This window comes from Setaria italica, chromosome VII, assembly GCF_000263155.2.
Source record: "Setaria italica strain Yugu1 chromosome VII, Setaria_italica_v2.0, whole genome shotgun sequence".
In the NCBI taxonomy this organism is placed as follows: Eukaryota; Viridiplantae; Streptophyta; class Magnoliopsida; order Poales; family Poaceae; genus Setaria; species Setaria italica.
Genome location: NC_028456.1, coordinates 10,813,781 through 10,836,208, shown reverse-complemented (window position 1 = coordinate 10,836,208; position 22,428 = coordinate 10,813,781). Strand labels below are relative to the sequence as shown.

The 22,428-nt window shown below is 46.4% G+C and overlaps 1 protein-coding gene across 7 annotated transcripts; it reads right to left on the bottom strand.

Annotated features, from left to right (window-relative positions):
* Positions 1–17,653: 17,653 nt before the first annotated feature.
* LOC101764397 (protein FAR1-RELATED SEQUENCE 5) lies at positions 17,654–21,599 on the bottom strand. Of its 7 annotated transcripts, none has more exons than XM_004975096.3 (5): positions 21,403–21,599; positions 20,764–20,928; positions 20,588–20,653; positions 19,907–19,993; positions 17,654–19,820 (listed from the first exon to the last, which is right to left on the bottom strand). In XM_004975096.3, exons 2-5 carry the CDS (start codon positions 20,866–20,868, stop codon positions 17,925–17,927), a joined length of 2,154 nt encoding a protein of 717 aa, XP_004975153.1. In that variant the 5' UTR covers positions 20,869–20,928; positions 21,403–21,599; the 3' UTR covers positions 17,654–17,924. The 7 variants fall into 7 exon arrangements, with proteins under 7 accessions (XP_004975153.1, XP_022684347.1, XP_004975156.1 ...); XM_022828612.1 differs by having other exon boundaries at positions 19,907–19,990; XM_004975099.3 differs by having other exon boundaries at positions 19,907–19,936.
* Positions 21,600–22,428: the final 829 nt, after the last annotated feature.

The window sequence follows — 22,428 nt, the reverse complement described above, 5'->3', positions numbered from 1 at the left end:
GAGTAAGCACATGGATTCATGGACCCACAACCGAAAGGAAATCGACTACATCCACCACCAAGCACCCTTTACCCACATGAGGACCCACAGGGCAGCGACCCAAAGCAAAAGCGGTGCAAGAGGTTGTTGTGGGAGGTCGGCCGAACTCCTGGTTCGGCTGAACCCCTACTGTCCCCTCTCATCTCCAGCCAACACATGGTAGCGGTTTATAGTTTCCCAAATGTGGTTGTGGAATATTCCCCGAATATTCCTGCCTGGAACCAACCCAAGTGCCTATAAATACAAGGGGAGGGGTCTAATTTCATGACAACAACATCAACCACCACCACACCTTCCACTCCTATCAAGAGAAGAGCTCCATGGTGAAGCCTTACTTAGGCTAGTACTTAGGATAGGGAGAGCGAGAGAGAGATGGAGTAGCTCAGAGGAGTGCTGAGTTCCTCAGCATTATACTCTAGCCATGTATCTCTATGGATGCTAGCTTTATTTGGTATAAGTAAGTAAGTATTTGTGATTCCTTCTTTGGTTCAGGACTTATTTATAAGTGAGATTAGTTTTCTTACTCGCAGGTTCATTGCTCCATATTTATACGGAGTGTTGTATATCTACTACAGGTCGATAGATGTTGTTAGGTTGCAATAGTAATCAGTAGCATAGACGTGGTGTCTAGACTAAGCGTTATCCTTCATTTGCGTTATATCCCCGGGACGCAGAAGTAGGCCGTAGGTGGTGACAACCCTATTGGTCCTTCGTAATTCTGCACGTTCGGATATAGCGTAAAGCCATTGGCCGGACATGCCTGACTAATTCAGGGTAAGCCGGTTCCCTAAGCGCGTATTCTGACCCGAAAGATCAACTTTTAACTTATCTAGTGCTATCCATAGGAATCCTCTCTACCTTTCACACACCTTTGGTTGGTTGTCCTTGGACACTAGAATCGTAGGTATACACACACGTTCCCTTGGATTCAATACCCTTGGAGTACTTTGAGGTAAAAGCTACAACAGTATCCATGCGCTTATAGATTCATTCACATTCATTAATTATACCAACAAGCGCCCGGTGTATTTCGTCAGTGATGTACTGCGGGATGCCAAGGAGCGGTACCCCCAAGCGCAGAACATGTTGTACACCATTCTGATGGCACCCTGAAAGCTGCGGCACTACTTTCAAGCGCACCCGATAATGGTGGTGACGTAATACCCCCTAGCCCTGATCCTTAGGGATCGGGAAGGTACCGTGTGAATGGTGAAATGGTCCATCGAACTGGCCGAGTTCAGGCTCCAGTTCACCCCTCGCCATGCAATCAAGAGCTAGGCCCTAGCGGACTTCATCGCTGAGTGGACCCCCGTACCTTGCTTGGAGAAGGAGACCGTCTTGGGATTCATCGACGTGGGAGATGGGAAGCCATGGACACTAGAGTATTGGACCATAAACTTCAACGGATTGCTCACCCTGCATGGCGCAGGGGCTGGTGCGGTCCTCACCGCACCTACGGGGGAGGTCCTCCGCTATTCGATATAGCTCGACTTCCAGGCTACCAACAACATGGCAGAGTATGAGGGTCTGGTCACCGGGCTCCAAGCGGCTGCCGAATCAGGGATCCGACGACTACTTGTGAAGGGAGACTCCTAGCTGGTGGTCAATCAGGTCTCCAAGGAGTATCAATGCGTGGACCCCTAGATGGCCACGTCCATCACTGAGGACCGGCGGATGGAGCGACATTTCGATGGGATGGAGCTCCGACGCATCCCTAGGAAGGACAACGCTAATGCCGATGAGCTATCCAGGCTCGCCTCTTCCTGAGCACCTCTACCTCCCTAGGTTTTCGAGGAGCGTCTGTACGTCCCACCGCTACAGTTGCCGACTGTAGCATAGGAGGAACCCTGCTGTTGAGTGGGGGTACCCAGGGCATGCTACAAGAGGGAAGCTCCACACTTCCCATATGTTCTTAGGAACCCTCATGGATGGATGACATCCGCGGCTTCCTGAAGGAAAACATCCTTCCTGAGGATGACACCATCACGGAGAGGATCGCACGACAGTCCAAATGCTACGTCATGATAGATGGAGATCTATATCGACGTGACACGAATAGGGTCCTCCTAAGGTGCATATCCTAGGAAGAGGGTGGCGAGCTCCTCGTTGAGTTCCATGAGGGTGAGCGCGGGAGTCACTCCTCCTCCCGCACGCTAGTCGGGAAGGCTTTCCAGCAGGGCTTCTACTGGCCGACAGCTCTCGAGGATAAAGACAAACTAGCTAAGCACTGCAGGGCATGTCAGTTCCACGCAAAGCAGGTCCATCAACTAGTGCAGGCGCTCAACACCATCCCCCTGTCATGTCCATTCGTGGTTTGGGGGCTGGACATCCTAGGACCATTTCTGGAAGCGGTTGGAGGGTACGAATGGTTGTATGTCACAGTGGACAAGTTGACCAAGTGGCCAGAAGTGGTACTGGTCGTCAAAGCAAACAAGGGATCAGCCTTGAAGTTCATAAAAGACCATGTGGCCCGTTTCGGCATACCCAAGAGGATCATCATTGACAACGGGATGCAATTCACTAGCACCCTCTTTGGTGACTACTGCGAAGACATGAACATCATGTTATGCTTCACGTCCGTCGCTCAACCCAGAAGCAATGGACAGGTGGAAAGGGCCAATGCAGAAGTGCTCAAAGGGCTTAAGATGAGAACCTACAACCAGCTCAAGAAGCATGGTACCGGGTGGATCAATGAGTTGCCAGCAGTGGTGTGGGCCAATCGAACGACACCCAACAGGGCCACGGGAGAAAATCCTTTCCTCTTGGTCTATGGGGCGGAAGCACACTACAAGAAATCTTCTAACCTATGATGAACTAAAAAGTATCATAAATGCATTTGTTTGTATCATAAACCGTGATTTATGATGCGGGAGTGATGAAAACCCTTCATCATTAGTCGAGCATCATAAACCGCGACTAGTGACGTTCCTTATTTCATTGCATCACTAATATTATGATGCCTACGAATCGTTAAATAGAAACGTTATAATGTGGTTCCTAATATTTTGCCATGATGGACACAATCTAATGTGGCATCCGATGTGGCGTGATAATTGTGACAAATTATTTTATTATAAAAAGAATTTGGCCCATTTGTTGTTGAGTCGAGCCCAAAATTGTTCCCACAGGCTATGTTGTTTCGATAGCCTAAATTGATTCCAGTAGTCCCATTTGTGATTGGGTTGAGCCCAAATTTGTTCCCACAGGCCAATATTGTTCAAATAGCCCAAAATTAATTCTGGTAGGCCCATTTGTTGTTGGGTTGAGCTCAAAAGTTGTGCAAATTATTTGCAACCCTTTTAGTTCTAACTTATGAATGAAATTGACTTTTGGCCTACTTATAATTGGACTAAGCCCACTTAAGGCAAACATAAATTTAACCAATCTAGCCTGACAAATAATTGATTTCATTTCAATTCCGATCCAGTTGGCAAAATAATAAACAAAACACACATATTTATGTATACAAGAAAATAAATTATTATTCCCCATCGAGACAACCACTACCATATTGTTCATCACATATCACAATCTATTACAAGATAACTATCTCACAAGGAACAGAGGTTAACAAAGCTGCATGCAGGTCATAATATCTAAAGATAAAGTAGAGCATTGATCTTAACCTCTTGTGTAGGTTAGCAGTTGACGAAGGAGTGCTTCACTATCTTGTGTTACTATCTTCAATTTCTCAATCTCGGCTGACTACAATTTGAGAGTTGATTTTGATTCTTCTGTCTTCTTCTTCAAGGTAGCTAACTCATGCTGGTGACCAACAAACTGTTGTTGAAGTTGTACCCCATCCTGTTTGTCGGCGTCAACTTGCTCCTCATCAACAATGCCGCATAAGGATTTAGTAGAGCTTCTTGAGTACTCCGCTGCCACATCATGTTCTTGGTTTGCAAGAAGCATAATTGATTTGATAACTTCTAGCTAGCAACAGTGGATCCAAAGTCAAATTGTGATCTTGTAATTGATTTAAACTAAGGAAAAAATGAACGTCAATAATCATCATGTGCTTAGTTTGTTACCCTGGAGCTGGACTGAAAAGGAGTGACTACAGATGTTAACCCTCTGGCTAGCTGAAACAGGATGTAGTTAAACTTTAGTTGATGCATTTGTTTAAGTATAAATTTAGAGCGGACAAATAAACAAGCACAAGAACATGTGACAAAGGTTGAAATCATTCGCACACGCTCTAGCTAAGTGGCGGTGCTTCCATGCCTCTGACCACGGCCACCTCTGGCTGACTTGCGGATGGTGCGACGTCGGAGAGGCACCTGATCGGCGATTTCAATTTGTTCCACAAGCTCCAAATCATCAGAGGATGTATCCGCCATCACTCTAGGTGATAACGAATTGCTCGACTCCAAATTCGTGGGAACGTACCTTGGATCTTTCTCCTCTTCATCAGAGGATGTGACATACACCGTCGCTTTACGAGATGATGGCGCCATAGGGAAAGGAAGAGGCACGCTACCAGACTAGGGTTTTTTGGTGGTTGCAAGAATGAAGAAGTAGCTTACTCAACAAGAGCCAAACTGGGGTTTTTTGGCGGTTGCAATAATATAAAGTGACGATGCCCATATTGACAATTGGCCCACGGAAAGTAATGTAAAATCATTTCGTAGGCAATCCTCAATGGGCATTTACTATTTTCAACACATTAATTCATTGCATGATAACATTTAATTTATAGTTGCAACTGCTCCACACAATCTCTCCATGAGTTCCACATGGGTTCATTACTGATAGAAATACATAATTTCATTCCTCGGATTCAAATACATAATTTCATTTGAAATACATACAAGCCATAGCATTTAAACAAGCGATACATTGTACTAAGATCAAATATGCCCATGAATATATCATTGTTATATATGAAAGTCCGATATGGTAAATAGAAGTTAAACAAGACAATCTGGTGTACACAAACAGATAGATGCAATTGTTAGTTAGGAAGGTCCTTTCTACAAAACATCAATACACTGGAAGTTTGACATCCGCTTCCACTCCATCATCATTTCTCTTCCTTGGAACTAAAACCTCTGCCTCGTCCATAACTTCCCTCTTCTCTATCTATCACGAGTCCTCCTTTACTCTCCCTCTACCTTCTTCTCATGCTGTCCAGTCAATCATGGGTCCTTCTTGGGCAAATCTTATGCCATATCTTGTTGTGAGCATCACCAATAAGATCAGTGATGCAAGACATTTCATTAGGTACAAAGCACTCTGTAAGAGTTGGAACTGCGCTGGTTCAGGTGAGGCATGCTTGTTTGACCCTTGGATTATGAAATCCGAAGATATCGGTGAATCTGGAACATTGACATTTGCATCCATCGTGGATCACTGGCTTTTTGAGGTCTCCTTTCTAGCATTAGCTTGGAAAAGGACTAGTTTGATTGGTTGCAGCGGATCTGGACGCATAGTCACCGTAGATAACAGAGATGGGAGCTCCACGCTCCTGCTGAATCCTTTATCTCCTCGTGAGCACATTATCCTTCCTCAACATCCAACATGGTGCCATATGGCTGCTCTCGATGGTTGTATCTTGGTCTTGGAAATTGCTACTAGCGCAGAGTCATTTCTTGTGATAACTAACTTTTGGCCCCTGAAATTTTCTCCATCGCTAGGATCATTGCCCGTCTACATCTGGCATTTGGGAAGCCAATCCGACTTGACTACCATATCTTCAGAAGATTTCTGGTGTAGTTCTTCCAAACACATATGGATCTACTTGGGGCTTCATCTTCCATCACCTCCTCAAGTCGTTGGACTCCGGTTATCATGGACTCTTGACATGAGCAACTCTTCTCTACTCCAAGGTCAAGATTGATTGTTCTTTGTTGTTCGGAAGGAGAGCATGCACAACACTTGGACCTGGGACATCAACAAGAGAGATGATGAGGTGGTGGAATTTACTCTGCATTCATTCGTCGGTGACATTTGGTAGCCTATTCGCTAGAAGATAGCTCCAGATTCCAGAATTCTTGTTTGGACCTGGCAAGTGCATTCTTGTACAAGAGCATGCCATTTGTGGCTTGCCTAACCTGAAGGGAAATCACATTTACTTCCTAAGAACGGATCGGCATGATGAAAGTGGCAATGAATAAGAAATGTCACAGGCGTCAATAATGATCCTGTGATCCGCATTACGCAGGATCTTAGGAACTGCATTTGGTCGCAAGGAACATGGTTGTTGCCTAGCTATAAGAAGATTCGATCTTTCATATTGTAACTCTTGTAATGCATTTGTATATATACTACCAATATCTGTATTATTAGTGTTCCTCAATTATGCAGCGTATCTAAATTCTGAATGGTAAAAATGCTGCAATCAAATTGAATGTAGCTTAAACCAAAATGGCATAATCAGATGGAATGTCATTGCCATTCATCACTACAAAGTTCACAACAGCAATAAGCAACAAACTTCACAACAACAACAAGTTTCATAAGATGGCATGTTATAGCCATTCATCATAATTTGCCCTGATGAGTGACATTATGCCTTTAATCATCCCTGACGAGTTTCCTTCTATATTTGGCCTCCAGCATCGATTGCTTGACCCTCTTCACCACATTGGTGGCATGGTCCAAGTGTCCCTTCACCTTCTAGAGCTCAGCGGCAGTCTCTTCAAGCTCCATGCTAGCCTTTGCGTATTCTTCGTTCCACTTCCTCGGATCGTAATTGTTGTAAGGGTTTTCCCTTTTTAGCTCCTTCAGCACTGCATTGTTTCTCATTTTCTTCCTCGTGTTCCTCAGGGAATTGGTTGCCTCCTTCTTAGTTTGTGTCATTGGCCTCCTTCTTAGCAATTCTACATGCTTCTTCACTTTGCTTCCTCTTCAGCTTTTCCCTTCCTCTTCATCAGCTTCACCAGAACACCCTCAGTCCTAGCATCCCATTCAGGATCAACCCACCTAAATGGCACGCATTTCATCCCTTCATTCTGCAGACATCGATTACGTTCATACAATTCGTCATTTATAACACTAACATCAAAAGTAGAAGCAAGGTTTATTGGAATTGAAACAAGTTATGGTTTACCTCGCAGAAGCATGCATACCGGTGCCCAAGGTTGTCAAATGTCCAATCATGCCTCACATAGAAAGGCAACCCGTGCTTGCACTTGTTTTTAGAATCCACAACGATAACATCATGATCATGCGATGGTAATCTGTAGCTATCAGTGACTCCAAGCACCTGTGGAAGCTAATAAAATAAATGAACCTATCAAATTATAAACTAGATACACGATTTTTGCTATGCACCTATGCGAGCTGATTCTCTCAGAGGAGTGATTTTGTGGCTGAAAGTGATTCTCTTTCATTCTCTAGCATAAACTCTTAAAATTAGGAGGGAGAATCACTTCATAAACTATAGACTAACAAATTCTAACACCAATCGGAATGCAAATCTAAGGGTATGACGAAATCATAATCTAGTATCTTCAACCCAGATCCCCAAATCCAGAAATCCCCTTACCTATGATGATAGGGGCAAGTAGCGGCACAAAATAGAGGACTGACCTGATCAGAGCTCTTCCTCGTCCTCCCTTTGCCGCTAGGCCCGCTAGGATTCAGCATTCCCACCGCAGGCAGTTGCAGATCTGCGCACCGATGCTAGCTCTAGTCTTTGCCATAGCCAATAGGAGCACGGTGCCGATGAGTCTCTTGCAGTAGTGTATGACGTGTCGAGAAATGAGAAATATACCCATACTTGAGCCTGCAACTGGTATTGGGACCACACTTCTTAGAACCAAAATATATAAATTGTGTCCTTTCAAAAAAACATACATAGTTCATATCTCAGTGGTAGTGTTGTCTCAGCACCTTCAAGAGGTCAAAGGTTCGAGCCTTGTTATCAACACTATTTTCTTTTTATTTTCCTTTCCTTTTTTCATCTCAGACTAACATAACTTACCAAGACTTCCCATTTGATCGGTAACAGGTTTGACCCACGGGAGGAGCATGTTTTCCTTTTTATTTTAGCACCCTATTTATCATATTAAACTTACATGTGGGACCCAGGTTGGTTTATGATATTTTTGTGAACCTTATATCATCACAAAACCACCATTTAACAGCGACTGCTAATTTCTTTTTTTTGCTATAGTGGCACATTTTATGACGTTCCGTAACTTTATCACTAAATTTGCTCGGATGTAAAATTTTATGACATTTTCAGCCAGAAACGTCATAAATATATGACGAGAACAAATGTGTCATAAAATTTTTGTCATAGATCAACACATTTCTTGTTGTAGCTGTCCTCCCCTCTAAGCTAACCCTAGGAACCCCAAGGGTGGGCGCCTAAGAAGAAGAAGATCAAGAGCGGATGCGCCAACAAGACGTTCTATACCTAGAAGAAGCAAGGTGCAGATCGGCGTTGCGGCCGGCTCGGTACCAGCAAGCTCTATGCTGCTACCACCAGCAATACATCCAACCGAGAGAACTTCAGGTTGGAGACCTGGTGTTGCGACACTTCCAGTCCCTGAAGGGCAAGAACAAGCTATCCCCCATGTGGGGGGGGGGGCCTTCCGGGTGACAGAAGTACGACGGCCCGGCGCGGTCAAGTTGATCGACGAAGATGACATAACACTACCCAATGTATGGAACATCTCCGTAAGTTCTACCTCATAGATAACATGAGGGGACCCAGTGCTCAGGCATCAAGGACAACTACCCCGAGACATTCATCCCCGAGACAGTTGCTCGGGGGCTCCCACCTATGTACTAGCTTATCTATGTATCAGTTTAATATTGATTCCAACCATGTGTTAGCATCCTAGCATGTGCGCCTTTTATGGCAATTTTTAAAACTTTTGTGTCCAATTCTTTGATCACAACTCACTCATATTGAAAGAAATAATCCCCGGGACAAGCACGTTCAAGGAACGTGTTTGTGTTTTAAGATGATAGTTGCCGAGTGACTGGTGGGTCCCAACGGTCAGCGCCTAGCTCCCGGCCTCCCCGGACCCTAGGCATGGCGAAAACCTAAGCGGCCCCCGACCTCCACTATCCTTTCTGCCAGCACAAACACAAGTACGGGGAGTGGCATCATCCCAGGAAGGAAAAAACAAAACAACACCATCCTTTATTCATATTCCCTGCACAACACGAAAGGGGACCAAGTGCTCCAACAAAAAAGTGGTTTCTTTTGGAGTTTTACACAGGGAGGTACACAGGCATTACTGCCAAAAAAAAGAAAAAAAAGTTCTACAGGGATGAAGGGAGCTCCGCGGGGCATGAACGTGAAGCTCCGTGCCATGGAGAAGGAGATTCCCATGAGTAGGGAGGACTGCTCGGAGACAAGAGCAACCCGCTGTTGTTGGGAGATGAGAAAGAGGGTGAAGGAGACACCCCCGATCGGCAACAACAGCGGCAGAGATAAGGCCTCATCCCTGGGCAAAAGGAGCACCTCCATTGTCCGCCATGGATGCTCCGCCTGCCTGGGATGAAGGCGACCGGCAAGGAGTAGCCACATCAGGCACCTGTGATACGCGGACTAGGTACCTTTCCCCGTGTAAATCTGTAGTGTGCCCGACATCTCGGCCTCCACAAGCACAGCGCATTGATGGCATCAGCCATGCACGGATGCGGAGCCCCTTTTGACCATGGCATCCACCATGGAAACTGGAGGTGCGCTGTAAACGCTCATTATTGACATAATTTAAGTGCTATTTAAGTGGTGTTTTCATACATATTCTTATACTAACTCACCACTTGGCGTCTAAAATAACTTCAAATTTGCATGTGTCTTGTATTTTGGATCATATTGCAAAATGATGGGAAGTACAAGCTAAATTGGATGATTTGCACAAAGTCCACCTAGAAGTGCAAGCCCAAATGAATCGAGCCTAGTTGAGGAAGCCCATGGATCACCAAATGGGCTATGTGTGCTTTCATAGCCCAACCATGATCCTTAGGTGTCTGCATTCAATAAATCTAAGGCTAAGGAGACTTAATCATGAAGAATTGGAGTTTTGATAAGTTATCCACGAGATCAAGTCAACCTAGAGATATTCGCGCAGCCCAAAATAGCCTGATCTTTTGGTGCATATTCGAATACCTAAACGATCTCTAATGAAGAAAGTTTGACTACCAAAGTTGTAGCCACCATCGAGGGCTTCAATTTGAACATATGGAAAGCATAATTTGGATTATGCAGCTAGGAGATATGGCTCCCGAAATACATGCTGCGCAGAGAAGTCTGAAATCAGGCAGATTATCTTGCGACGCTATTTTGGGGACCTTAGCTTCGTTTCTAGGGAAAGCAATAAATACCAAAGTTAAAGATCTTTTTGTGCTACACAATTTAGGAATCAGATTTTCCCTATTTGGAGTCCAGACAAGGGAGACTGAAGAGCTGTGTAAAAGGAAATTCTGGGCGAGTCAGATTTTATGGAAATAAAGATTGCTTATCTCACAAGAAAAGAGCTCATGCAACGGAAGGTGGAGCACGCCCCAAGGCTCCCCAAGGATATAAATATGACCCCCTAGGTGCCCTCAATGGAGAATACATCCACCAGAACTCGACGAAACCTAGAGTATTTACCAGAGAGAACTGACATCGCCGCAAGTCTTCGAAGTTATCTTGGAGATGGCTTAGGCCAAACCCTAGCTGCCTTGGCCTCCCTGCATGGTTGTGCCATGGTGGAGTTCAGGAGAAGTAGTAGACAATTGATAGTATGTACTCGGAGGTGATGATCTAAATACATCTATTATGTAAGCAATGTTCTTCATGTCATCCGATCTGTTAGCAACTCAATGCCTCCTTCTATGCTTTCTATTTATTGTGGATATGCTTGTTCCTAGTCTAGTTCTGGATTAATCATGGTGATTATATCTAGTATGTCGATCCTTCATGATAGCTAAACATGTTCACCTGTGTTCGTGCCTTAAACTGCCTGCGCTGATAGGGGTGATCGTGACAGGGTCTGCTTCCGTGTAAGGTGGGGGTTTTCAGGAGGTTGACCGGAGGTAGTAGTTTAAAGATTGCTTTGGATGAGATGCATGATATTCTTGCTTATTTGCTAGAACTACAAATAGAAGATGATAGGCTCTTGTTACCCTTGGTTATGCTATCTTATATGTATCTGTGGATATGATCAACCTATGCTCTATCATTCATATCTATTAAGTTTACCTTTATATGCAATCGTTGCTTATGTTAGGATAGATCTATTAGACTAGATAGAAAATCCTAGCCAATTCGCAGCTGATACACGAATTGATAAAACTTGGATGGAATACTCTATGAAAAAAGCTAATGATGATCCGTGCGCTTGCGGTTCACAAATTAGCGCGCTAACTTCCGTCAACACGCGCGAGGACGACGGCGTCGCTACAGTCCAGAGGAGGGGGGGCTGCAGCCTAGGGCTATTCCTAAAGTTTGCTAGAGGTTGGCCCCTCAAGAAAAGCCTGCACAAGTATCCCCCAACTCTATCGCTGGAACCGAATCAGCGGCATCCTAGGGAAGGAGGACGCCAAGCCAGCGAAGCAGCAGAGCAACCCCACCATGGGACCTCCCACCAGCAGCACCCTTGCCATTGGGCAGACCTTGGGGATGCCAAGCCGACTCATGCTAGAGCAACAACATCCATAGGGACCCTTCCTATGGGAGGTTACCCACGTAGCTCGGGCAGGGCATCCAGCCGGATGACCTACCTCGATGGCGAGGCAGCGCGATAAGTAGGCGTCAATGAATGCATACCGCACCCGCTCCCAGGACACGCTCTCCACATTTTGGTAATGGGCAGTGGCCTTTGTCGACTTTCCACCCTCACTAGGTGGCCTACCTCATCGGCGAGGCGGCGCGGGGCTACTCTAGGGGCGACAAAACCCACAAGCGACCCTGCGATGGATCTAGTGGAGATCGCCCGTAGGGTCACCCAGCCGTGGACCTCCCTACCCTTCAACCCAGCTCTCCTACGTTGGGTGAGAAAAGGGAAGGGAGATAGGATAGGTGCATAGGCCTGAGGGCTAATGCACCACACCCCAACCCGTCGTCGAACCGCCGCTCCACCGCTTCCGCTCCTAGAGCGTCATGACTCCCCGGGGTCATGGCACCCTTTCAATGCAGCTCTCCTATGCTAGGTGGGAGAGGCTGCACAAAGCAGCAGCCTCCCCCGAAGCATCCTCATAAGAGGAAGTACCATAGGAAGGATGAGGCCCAGGGGCAAAGCCGCCGAACCCCCCCCCCCTCCTAGAAGAACTAAACAGGCTATGAGCTCCATGATGACGATGGTGAACAAGAAGGGCAGCCCTAGGAGCTATTTATAGCATGGAGCCAGGAGTTGGACGCTGCCCCTTACGACACGAGGGTAATGCGCGCGGTGTAATCAAGGCCAGCACGACACGCAAACGCTCTCGGCAGGATGCGCTGGCGCGGGGCTGTTAGGAGCCACCAGATAGTCGGAAGGTTGTTTGACCGGGACAAAAGAAAGTAGAAGTCTGGGCAAGGGAACAAAAGCTAAATCCGGAAGCCAAAAGAGGAAGTCTGGTTTATTACAAAAGTGAGGGGCACAACACAATACCCCAAAAGTTCAGGTGCCACACTTGGGCAGAACCAGCACAAAAAGAAAACAAGATGAATAAAAAAGACTAAGAGGATGAGGGGCTCGCCGAGGGCTGCTGGGGCATGGCAACCGATGACGAGCCATCAGAAACCTTGCCTACAGAGGCTGTAGCAGTAGCACTTGGATCCTCTCCCTCCTCGTCGTCAGCCCCTTCATCGATCGGAGCAGGAATGAAGTAGCCCACCACTTTAATGGCCAAATTACAGATGGCAACGCCCGCCACCTCTTCTTCCTCAATGGTCAGGCCTTCGCGCAGCGCCTCCATAGGCAGGTCAGTTGACTGAGCCCACATACAGTCAAGAATGTGCTTCACCACGCCTTGAGCCAGGTCACGTACCCCTTGTGCCACGACGACATCCACTGCCGACCGAAATGCCTCCAGGTGCTATGCCAGCCTGGTCAAGGTGGGAAGGAGGTGCTTCGGCCCGCGGTCAACCGCAAGGCTTGACAAGGAGAACCACTCCCATCTGCCGTCCAAGAGCACATCGTGGAAATGAAGGGTGAGGTTGCGGAAACCTTCGGCGGCTGACCAGCGAGAAAACTGGAGTTGCGTGAGCTCCTCCAGGAAGCCGTGTGAAAGGGAAACCATGTTGGCAACCCTCGCCTCGACCTCCTTCGCTCGCCTCAGGGCCACCGCACGAGCGCTCTTGGCCTCCCTAGCCCGTCGACAGATGTCGAGGAGCTAGGCGTTGATGGCATCCGTAGCAGTGTGGATCTTGGCAGTTGTCGCTAGACGCTCCACCTGGATCACCTTGTTGGCCTCCACTCGCACCGCCACCATTGCCGACTGATGGTGGCTGCCTCGGCTGCCTGCTGGGTCATTTCACGCTCACGGCGGTCCAGCGATTGCACGCGGGGCTCCAAGCTTCACGCGAGAAGATTGAGCTTGTGAGCATGGTGGGCCAACTGCCTCTCCCACTAGCAGCCGCGTGGGCGGCGGCTACCCCTTGGCGGTGATCCTCCTCCTAGCGCTAAAGCTGGGTAGTGCGCTCTTGCAGCTCGAGCTCACAGGTGGCTATGGCCGCGTCGGACGAATCAAGCAGCTGGTCGCATGTGTCAGTAGCCTCCTCATGTGTCACTAGGTCCGCCTCCGAAAGATGGGTCTGCTCCTCGTGTCAGGCTAGATCAAGCACCAGGAAGTGCAGCTCCTCCTCGTGTTCCTAGAGCTCCATCACGCGCCCCACAGAGGGTTCCCCACCGGGGTCCACGACCGCCCGCTGGACATCCTCAAGGGCCACCTCCAAGATGCGCCACATGTGGAGAAGGATCGTAGGCGGTTCCTCACCGTCAGCGGCACCCACTGTGGATGGCGCGAGCATCAGAGCTGCGGCTGCGCCGCATCACCTCCGCTCAAAATGAGGGGTAGGGCAGGGGCAGGCGGAGACTCACATGGCTACTCGACGGCACTTGACTCCCCTCCGGTGAGGGTCCCGAACCCTAGCGGGTTGACGGTGCATGGACGTGGTGAGAGTAGGCAGGACTCGCTGGGGTCGCTTGCACCCGTTAGGGCCCCACGTGTAGGGATTGCAGCCCCATGGGTAAAGGACCCCCTGCAGGGACGGATTGCTGATGGGGCCCTATCGCCAGTCTCCCCAGATGACCGTCATTGCTTCGACTCGCCTGTAGACACTGCCACTCCTGGAAGCCCGTCCGACCCCTCAATGCGAATGCCGTCGGAGGGGTAGGCAAGGCACACCGAGACAAGCCCTCACACATCAATCTTTGGAAGAGTCAAAAGGAGGGCATGGCGCCGGCTCATCGCACAGTGGCACGACACCCTCTGGGAAGATCGCCATCGCCGGATCCCACACCTCCGAAATCAGCATCAGTAACTCCGCGATCTTTGCCCCAGAGAGATTCGTGCCCGTCCTCCTGACGCGTGCAGGTCATGTCATTGTCGCTGGTGTAGAACCATGCTGGGTGAACCCGTGCGCACAGGGGCGTGAGGCGGCAATGGAGGAAGTCCGCCACCACCATGGTCGACATGAGTCCAGCTTGGCGGAGCTAAGCGACCTGATCCAGCACCGGCCACCATTGTTCCCCGAGGTCTGGCGGAGCTGACCACATGTCAGTGATGGCAGTTGGGGGAGAAGCAGGGAGGTAGAGGCGCTTATGTGCAGCCACCGCCTCCTATAGTCCTCCCACTTGTTGCGGAGGATCATGGGGATATACTCCCCCTCCCACGCGGGCCGGATCTTGAAGAAGCACGCCCCACTACACGGGGGCCGCCGGCAAAGCTAGGGCACTGGAGGTAGAAGAAGGGACGGAAGAGCTCGACGGAGGGCCACACGCCGATGAACATCTCGCACAGATGTGCGAATATGGCTAGCGTGAGGACAGCATTGGGCTTGAGATGCACATGGTACTCCTGCAGCATGCGGAGGAAGAAGGCGGAGAATGGGGGGATGAGCCCACAGAAGAAAAAAGGGAGGAACATGACCACCTCCCTTGGCTCGTCGGGGGTCGCCGGATCTATCGCCTCGCGAATCACCGCACCACCATCTGGCCCCGCCGGAGCTAGCATCACCCAGATTCACTCCAGGGCGTCCGCGGCCACGACCGTGGAACGCATGAGATGGGCAACCCAAGGGTCGCGTGGAAAAGATGGAGGGGCGCGACGACTGGATCAATTGCTCCAGGCCATGGTGATGAGTGGAGAAGTGGCAAGAAGAGCACAACGAGGAGACGAAGGTGACAAGTGGAGAAGAAGGAAGACTAGGGGCTCGCCCATGCGAGAATAAGATGATAGGCATGCCGCTTCGACTTCGAGAAATGGCCGCCGAAGAATAAGTGGGGGGAGGGAAAAATCTAGGGGAATCCCAACCGAATCTCAGGCGATCGAGCACGAAAGCTGGGCAAAGGCGAAGCGTCAAGGGGTGGCCCCCTCTTTCTACTAAGCCCCATGCTCGACCTAGGAATAGGCGGTCCAACATGGGCCCGGGGGCTGCTGTCAGCACCAAGGGAATGGGGGTCCCCTGAGAAGGTGCTTACAAGTGGGGCCTACCCACATATAGGAGCTCCCTCCTGAACTGACCTAGATAAAGAGGTAGGCCTAAAAATCTGAGGGCCCAAGAAGACAAAAATATCACATTCAGACGGTATCCTCCCCCAGGGTGGACCCAGGAGGGGCCCACACGGCAAGTGCAGGACCCCTTCTCGGGAAGGTCCCCGGGAGAGTTCGCTTCGAGGTGAAGCGAACGGTAGCGTGCCCAGGCACGGGTGGCACGACAGTCGAGGAGAGCAGGTTATCAGTCGCCTCCTCCCCCTAAAAACACCATCATTACGTTTGATGGAACGCACCTAAGCACCTCGGGGACCGGCGGGTTCACCCATCTCGTCCAACAGGTGGCGAGGGCCGCCCCTATGTCAGGGGCGTTCGCCCAACTCCCGGCTGTCCTCTACCAAAGGAGGGACCCACATCACGACCCCGTGGAAGCGATGAGGGCCTCCTAGGAAGGAGCCCGGAGGCTGGGTTCAATGCACCCCGCCCTAGGACAGTGGGATCGAGCCGAGAAGAGAGAGAGTTGGCAGGGAGCGAAAGGATTCCCCAAGGTAAAATGGTAAAGAATAGATATTGGCATACAGAGGATTTATGAAGCCGTGCACATCAAGGTGAGGGGTGTCAAGGCAAGTGACCTACAGGGAGGACTATAGTAAGAAGGGCGGCCATTGGGCCGCCGCATTCACACATAGATAGGTAGAGGGAGATTGGAGCGTAAGGCTTCCTCCAGTCGGCCCAGCCATAGGCCTGACCTATAAAACGCCAGAAGAAGAAGTAATTCAAGTAACATAACACACAAGACATAAGATATTACACTTCCGAGTGGTCTAAACCTGTCTAAAAACTCCTTTGAGTGTAACCATCCACAAATCTCCTCCAGTGTCTCTCAAATCTCTTCGCACAAACTAACCTCTAGGCCACATCTCTAAAAGGGGGTCCCATCAGATCCCGCTCTCGGTGCTTGACCACCGTCACATATGGAACGAGGGAATTATTTTTATGTGACTCCAGGTTAGCTATTTTCACTTCACTAATAATAGGATTGGGTTTTTTTATTCTAATGTTCCTCTTCCTCCATCTATTATCATAATTCCCCCATCTGGTGATTGACAATTTAAATGATATTTTTGGAACATCTTTGATATATAAGTAATAATAGCTTTATGTGTTTATCATGTATTTGATATCATAAATCATAAATAATAATAGGTTCTAATTAAATTTATTTTTTTCTAAACTCATGCCTGTAGCACGGGTATCTCCACTAGTTTGGATTAAAAACTTAAAATTGCGTTGGAGTTGTGGAGCATGTATTAAGCCATGTCTTTTACTAAATTTTGCTGAAACATTTATGAGGTATTTAGCACCAAATTACCACGAAGGAATCATGTCCATGATAAAACCTCAATGGAGTGGTGTCTCCCTAACAAATTCCAATTGATTGATTCTCTATAGAAAATTTACCTTACAATTTCTATAAACAAATTTAAGTTCACTTCTCATGAATCAACCAACATGAATCACACATCAGTTCTCCTTGGTCCAGGATGGCAAAGATCCGATGAAGTGTTCGATTTCGACATCATGTTGGTATGGTGTCAGGATCCAACTTCATGTCTACATGATCCACAGAAAGCATAGTTATCACGAATCGAGAGGCCAACTAGTTGAGATTTAAAATTTTGTACCTTACTTTATACTATGTTTTGTAAAGCTGTTTAATCAGAATCATTTGACTATATAATCCGGCAATACCGATGATAAATTAAGAGAACAGTATCATCTCTCTCTCTTACACGTAACAATAGTGTAGTTTACAAACGTTTCTTATGTTATTTTCTCCGAATCTTCCCCTAATGAATATCTCAAATGGGATAAAAAACTCAAACTAAGAAAAAAGACGCACCAAATCCTATAGGATGTTCTCTCACAACCCACACGCATTCTTATGAGCAGCCTCTCACCAAACTGCCAGCAGCAGCAACAGCAAAATGGAGCTTGACCTCTCTCAGAAAAAAAAAAAAAGGCAGATTGAGAATGCAACTTTCTGATTGATACTTCTTTCCTAGTACAAAGGGATCGCAATGCCACCATAGTTACAAGAGGATCGAAAAGGATCCAGACACAAATATTTCAATCCACAAAAAGAAAAGAAACCATCCAGTTCAAACTACTTGAACTAACTAATGACTTCCAGCAAAAACAACCCAACTAACGAAAACTGATTTTGATAACACAAACTACTCATCATTTCTTACAGTAGCGCAAATTTCTACCATCCTGTTCATTAGCAGAGCACATCACAAGGCATTCTGTGAAACAGTTGACCTTGTCTTTTCCGTGCCGTGAAGCTTTTGTAACTCCTCTCTGAACTTCTTTGTCCATCTTTGTCTAATGTAGTTCTCAGGTATCACGTTAACCCCAAACTGCGTGAGTAGCCTCAGAACATGGCAACAAAGCATTCCGTCTCGCTCGAATTTCGAACATATGCAATTGAACATGTTGTTCCCCAGGTCAACTTCAACAGAAAAGGAGTCTCCGGGAAATTCAGCCTCCTCATAGTCCAGTGTTTTCTTAACTGCATAAACTCTGCCGCTTTCTATTTCAAAAACATTGAAAGCTGATGCATCAAGTAGCTCTTTCTGAAATTTCAAGAACATTCCCATTGTGTAAACTTCTGCAGCATGCCTCTCTATTGGCTGCCTTGTGCAGTACATTGTCTTTTTCTGTGTAGACTCAAGTCCATACCCATCTTCAGGGCTAATAACATTCTTCTGGAAGATGTCATACTGACAGAAGAAGTTTTCTATGGCATCCTTCCGCAGACCATGCTCCTTGAAGATTGTATCTGTGCTCTCGCTACGTCCAGTGGATCGTATAAATGGACAAAAGGCATGCTTGAAGTAAACAGGCACCCACATTAATCTTGTCTGATACATGAGATTTAAGTCTTCATTTGGTGGTGCATCGTATTTCTCAAGCATTGTTTTCCAACCATCCTCAAATTCTTCTATAGTTAAACAATTTGCAATCAGACATGTCAGATCAGCTTCCATTACAGGTCCATTTTCCATAAAATCTTCAAATATTTCTCTAGCTTTCCTCATAACATGCCACATGCTGAACCTATGAAAAACAGTAGGGAATACCTCGGCAATTGATTTTGTCATAGCTGAACCCTGATCTGTGATTATTGTAGTTGGTTTCTTGCCATCCATCACATCCAAGAATGTCCTGAGTAACCAAGAAAATGTATCTGCCTTATCTGCCATCTCATTTTCAAGCAAACCCCAACCGAAAACGATTGCCTTACCATGCCCATTAATTCCAATTAATGGTGCAAACAGCATGTTGTGTTCTCTAGTGGTATAACTCGTATCAAACGAGATGAAATCTCCATATAAAGCATAATCAAGTCTAGCTCGTGCATCTGTCCAAAATATACTTCTTACAGTGTTGCGATCATCAGTCTTTATAGCATAGAAGAACCCAGGCTGTTCCATTTGAAACCTTCTAACATGTTCCAGTGTGATCTCTATATCTGTATTCCTGATCTCCATCTGACTGTCGGACTGTTTCAAGCTGTTGGCATCCATTTTCCTGACAGGTATGTGCTTTAATCTGCTCCTTAGTTTCTTGAAAATTTCCATTATCTGTGACGGCTTAATTTTGCTTTCTTGCAATATTCTTGAGAAGATTCTCTCTTCCTCGGACATGTACTTGTGGCTAATAAAAAACGTGGACAGTGAAGGCGAGCTCATAAGTGGATGGTTATGTTCATTGACAACTGTTTTAATCTCCCATCTCCCTTCAACAAGTTTCACAAGCACCTTCATGCGGCATCCTGTCTTCTCAATAGCATTGCTTCTCCTTTTCTTCTGTCCTGTTTCAGTTACTTTCATCTTGCTACTTTTATTGCACACAAATGTTATCTTCTTGTGTTTGTAATTGCATCCTTTCTTGACTACGAATCCAGTAAGTAGCCCATACACATTGAGAAAACGATGAGCATCTTGTAGCGTGGGAAAAACCATGCCGACCTCTGGGGGCCTAGCCTTTTCAACATCTTCTACACTTGGGAAAAAGTAGTCTTCATCACCATCAACTTCTGCTTCAGTTCTATCTTTTTGGCACCCTTTAAAGTCATCATTCTCTTCATCATTTGATACATGGTCCCCGCCATCTTGCTCCGGATCCTGGAATTTCAAAACATTTACAACTTCCAAAGAAAATTAAACTTCATCAATTTCAAATATGTAATACAATTTCGGCATACATTCACCTGAGCAGATGTCACAGCAGCTTCAGGACCCTGTATTTCTGATAGAGTATTACCTTCTGTACAATTCAACTGGAAAACAGGTAACTGCTGAAAGAAGCATTACTGGAGTTTAGGCTTCTTTGTTTATTTGCACAGCTTATTTGATGTAGTAAATTATGTGCCACTTTTTACGTATCAAACAAGCAAGCTTTCTTCAGTTGGATGGGGCATGTTTGTTTAAGCTTTGGATTCATAAAATCTGGCTACAATTATGGACTGTGCTCTAGAGAGGAGTTAGGTTCTAAGAATCACTTTTACAAGGTAACAACCCCTTTGTATGAGGTTTGCCTTTTGGAACCAGCATCCACAATTCTAAAGCTAAAACAAACAAGCCCTGGCTTTTCCAATTCTCCAGCCTCATGTTCAGCAGCGACCATGATTCATATCTTTTACCAAATTCATCACCTCTCTACTTGTGTTCTGCAGATGTCATCTTTTGTGAATTGAAAAAAAAATTTCCTATTTAACTTTCCAGTATTTTCTTCCTATTTTTTAGTAACATTTCAATAAAACAATTCTAACTACTTAATGCATTATCTGGAATAATGCATAAATGCTTCTGGAGCACTTGATTACAGGTTAGTTTCTGTTACAACTTAAGTTTTTGCTGCTTATGATGATAAACCCATGCCTTTAACTTACCTCCTCTGCTACCATTGCCACATCTGATTCCTTTTCTGCTGTCCTTTGTGCTTCACGGACCTGCACCTTTAAGCTGAATAATAAGATAGTTGCAGGATCGATTTTACAAGGACAAACAAAAATTTAAGTTGCTTATGGAAATTTCTTCATTTGCAATTTGAATTTGGCTTACTTACCTGGCCAGTCATAGCTTGGTCTGGAATTGGCAGCACAAGCACTGAGCGTGCACACATTCCCTCCATCGCTCTTTTCTTATTTATCTCAATCACACGCACATCCATCTCTTTATCCTTCTCTCAAGTCTCAACCAAGGTACGGGCAATTGTTTTAAACTTTCAGGCCTGCTTGTGATTTTATATGATGTCAAGCAAGAAAAAATATTGGCCCTTCAGAGTAAGGGCAGGGCACAGAGTTTGAGTAGAGACATGGGCAATTGGCCCTTGGGTAAATGGGTAGCACACTAGCACGGTTTGTTTACTGAACTACTACTGAATGGAAATTGGTGATGCAGACGAAAATAGAATTGCAGTAAAAAAGGAATCGCTGAATCCCATATCAAAGGTTTGATTGGTAATACTGACATTTTCGTCCTGAGCAGTAACAAGATTGAATGCAGGGCGATAAATTGAGTTCGGCATATTTCGTCAAATATTGAAAGAGTTGGGGTTAATCTAGTGCTGGACAACTGAAGAAAGCCACATGGCAAGGTATGTGGTTTGGAATTCCATGGGTATATGAAATCGACTTTACTGATCGGAACTAAGTAGCAATGGCGACAGCGGATCTGGGTACTTGGGGATAAGGAATTCACTCACCTGGGCCGGCTGCGAGATAAGGGTCGCGCCCGCGAAGACGCCTGACTGCCTGAGCACCGAGCAGACGCTCCCGACCCGCGCTCGGGCGCCGCCCGCGCGCTAGGTTGCTGCACCGCGCTCGTCCGTGAGGAGCCGTGCAGGGATGGGCTGGACGGCTGGTCCTGCTCATCATCTTGCTAGGCGTTGGACCGGAGTAATCATTTTGCTGGTCGGGTTTGGATAAAACGTTTTTACTTTTGCCTAAAATCATCAGTGCTCGGACCAAGTCCATCCAATTACTTAAAAAAAAGAAACTTTCTCGGATTTCGCCTACTTTTTTTAAATATGAAAATAACTGATTTTAATGTTTTGACTTGGGTCTTTTTTTATCAGAACTATATACAAACGAGCAATTTTGGCCCATTATAGGATCGGGCTTGAACAGGAGCACGCGAGTGTAAATATTCAGTCTGGCCCAAAAAAAAATATTTTAATTATTTTTTAACTAAGAAAGAACAAAAACCTCTAGCTTGACTGGGTTCAGTCCAAAATCATACCCGACGAACACCCACGCATGATCCAAGGCACAAATTTTGGGTCCAAAACTAACCATGGTTGTCAGTCCCGGCACAAACTCGGCTTGGGCCCGTTGGCTTAGGCAGGGCTTACTTTTGTCACGTCAATCGGATTTTCAATTCATCTTTAGCAAATTCATAGCTTATGCGCCTTCTAATGTTTGAGATTCATACCGTTAGATGGACCAATAGTGGAGTAAGTCAACCATGTATAGGTATATGATTTCTAAATGTTAAATTAGCCTATCTAAAATGTTGACAGAAGATATGCACATTGTTAAAATAGTAATAAACTGTCGAAATAGGGGTGGGCTGCAATAGTAAACCGAAGGGTTTATCGAGCTTTAAAGATACAATGCTTAGCTATATATCTTTCGGAAGAGGGATGGGAAGCATATGGGTCTACTAGGTACTTTCTTTTATTACTTACTATGGGTGAAAATAGTCACACATCATGATTCCATAAAAAGTG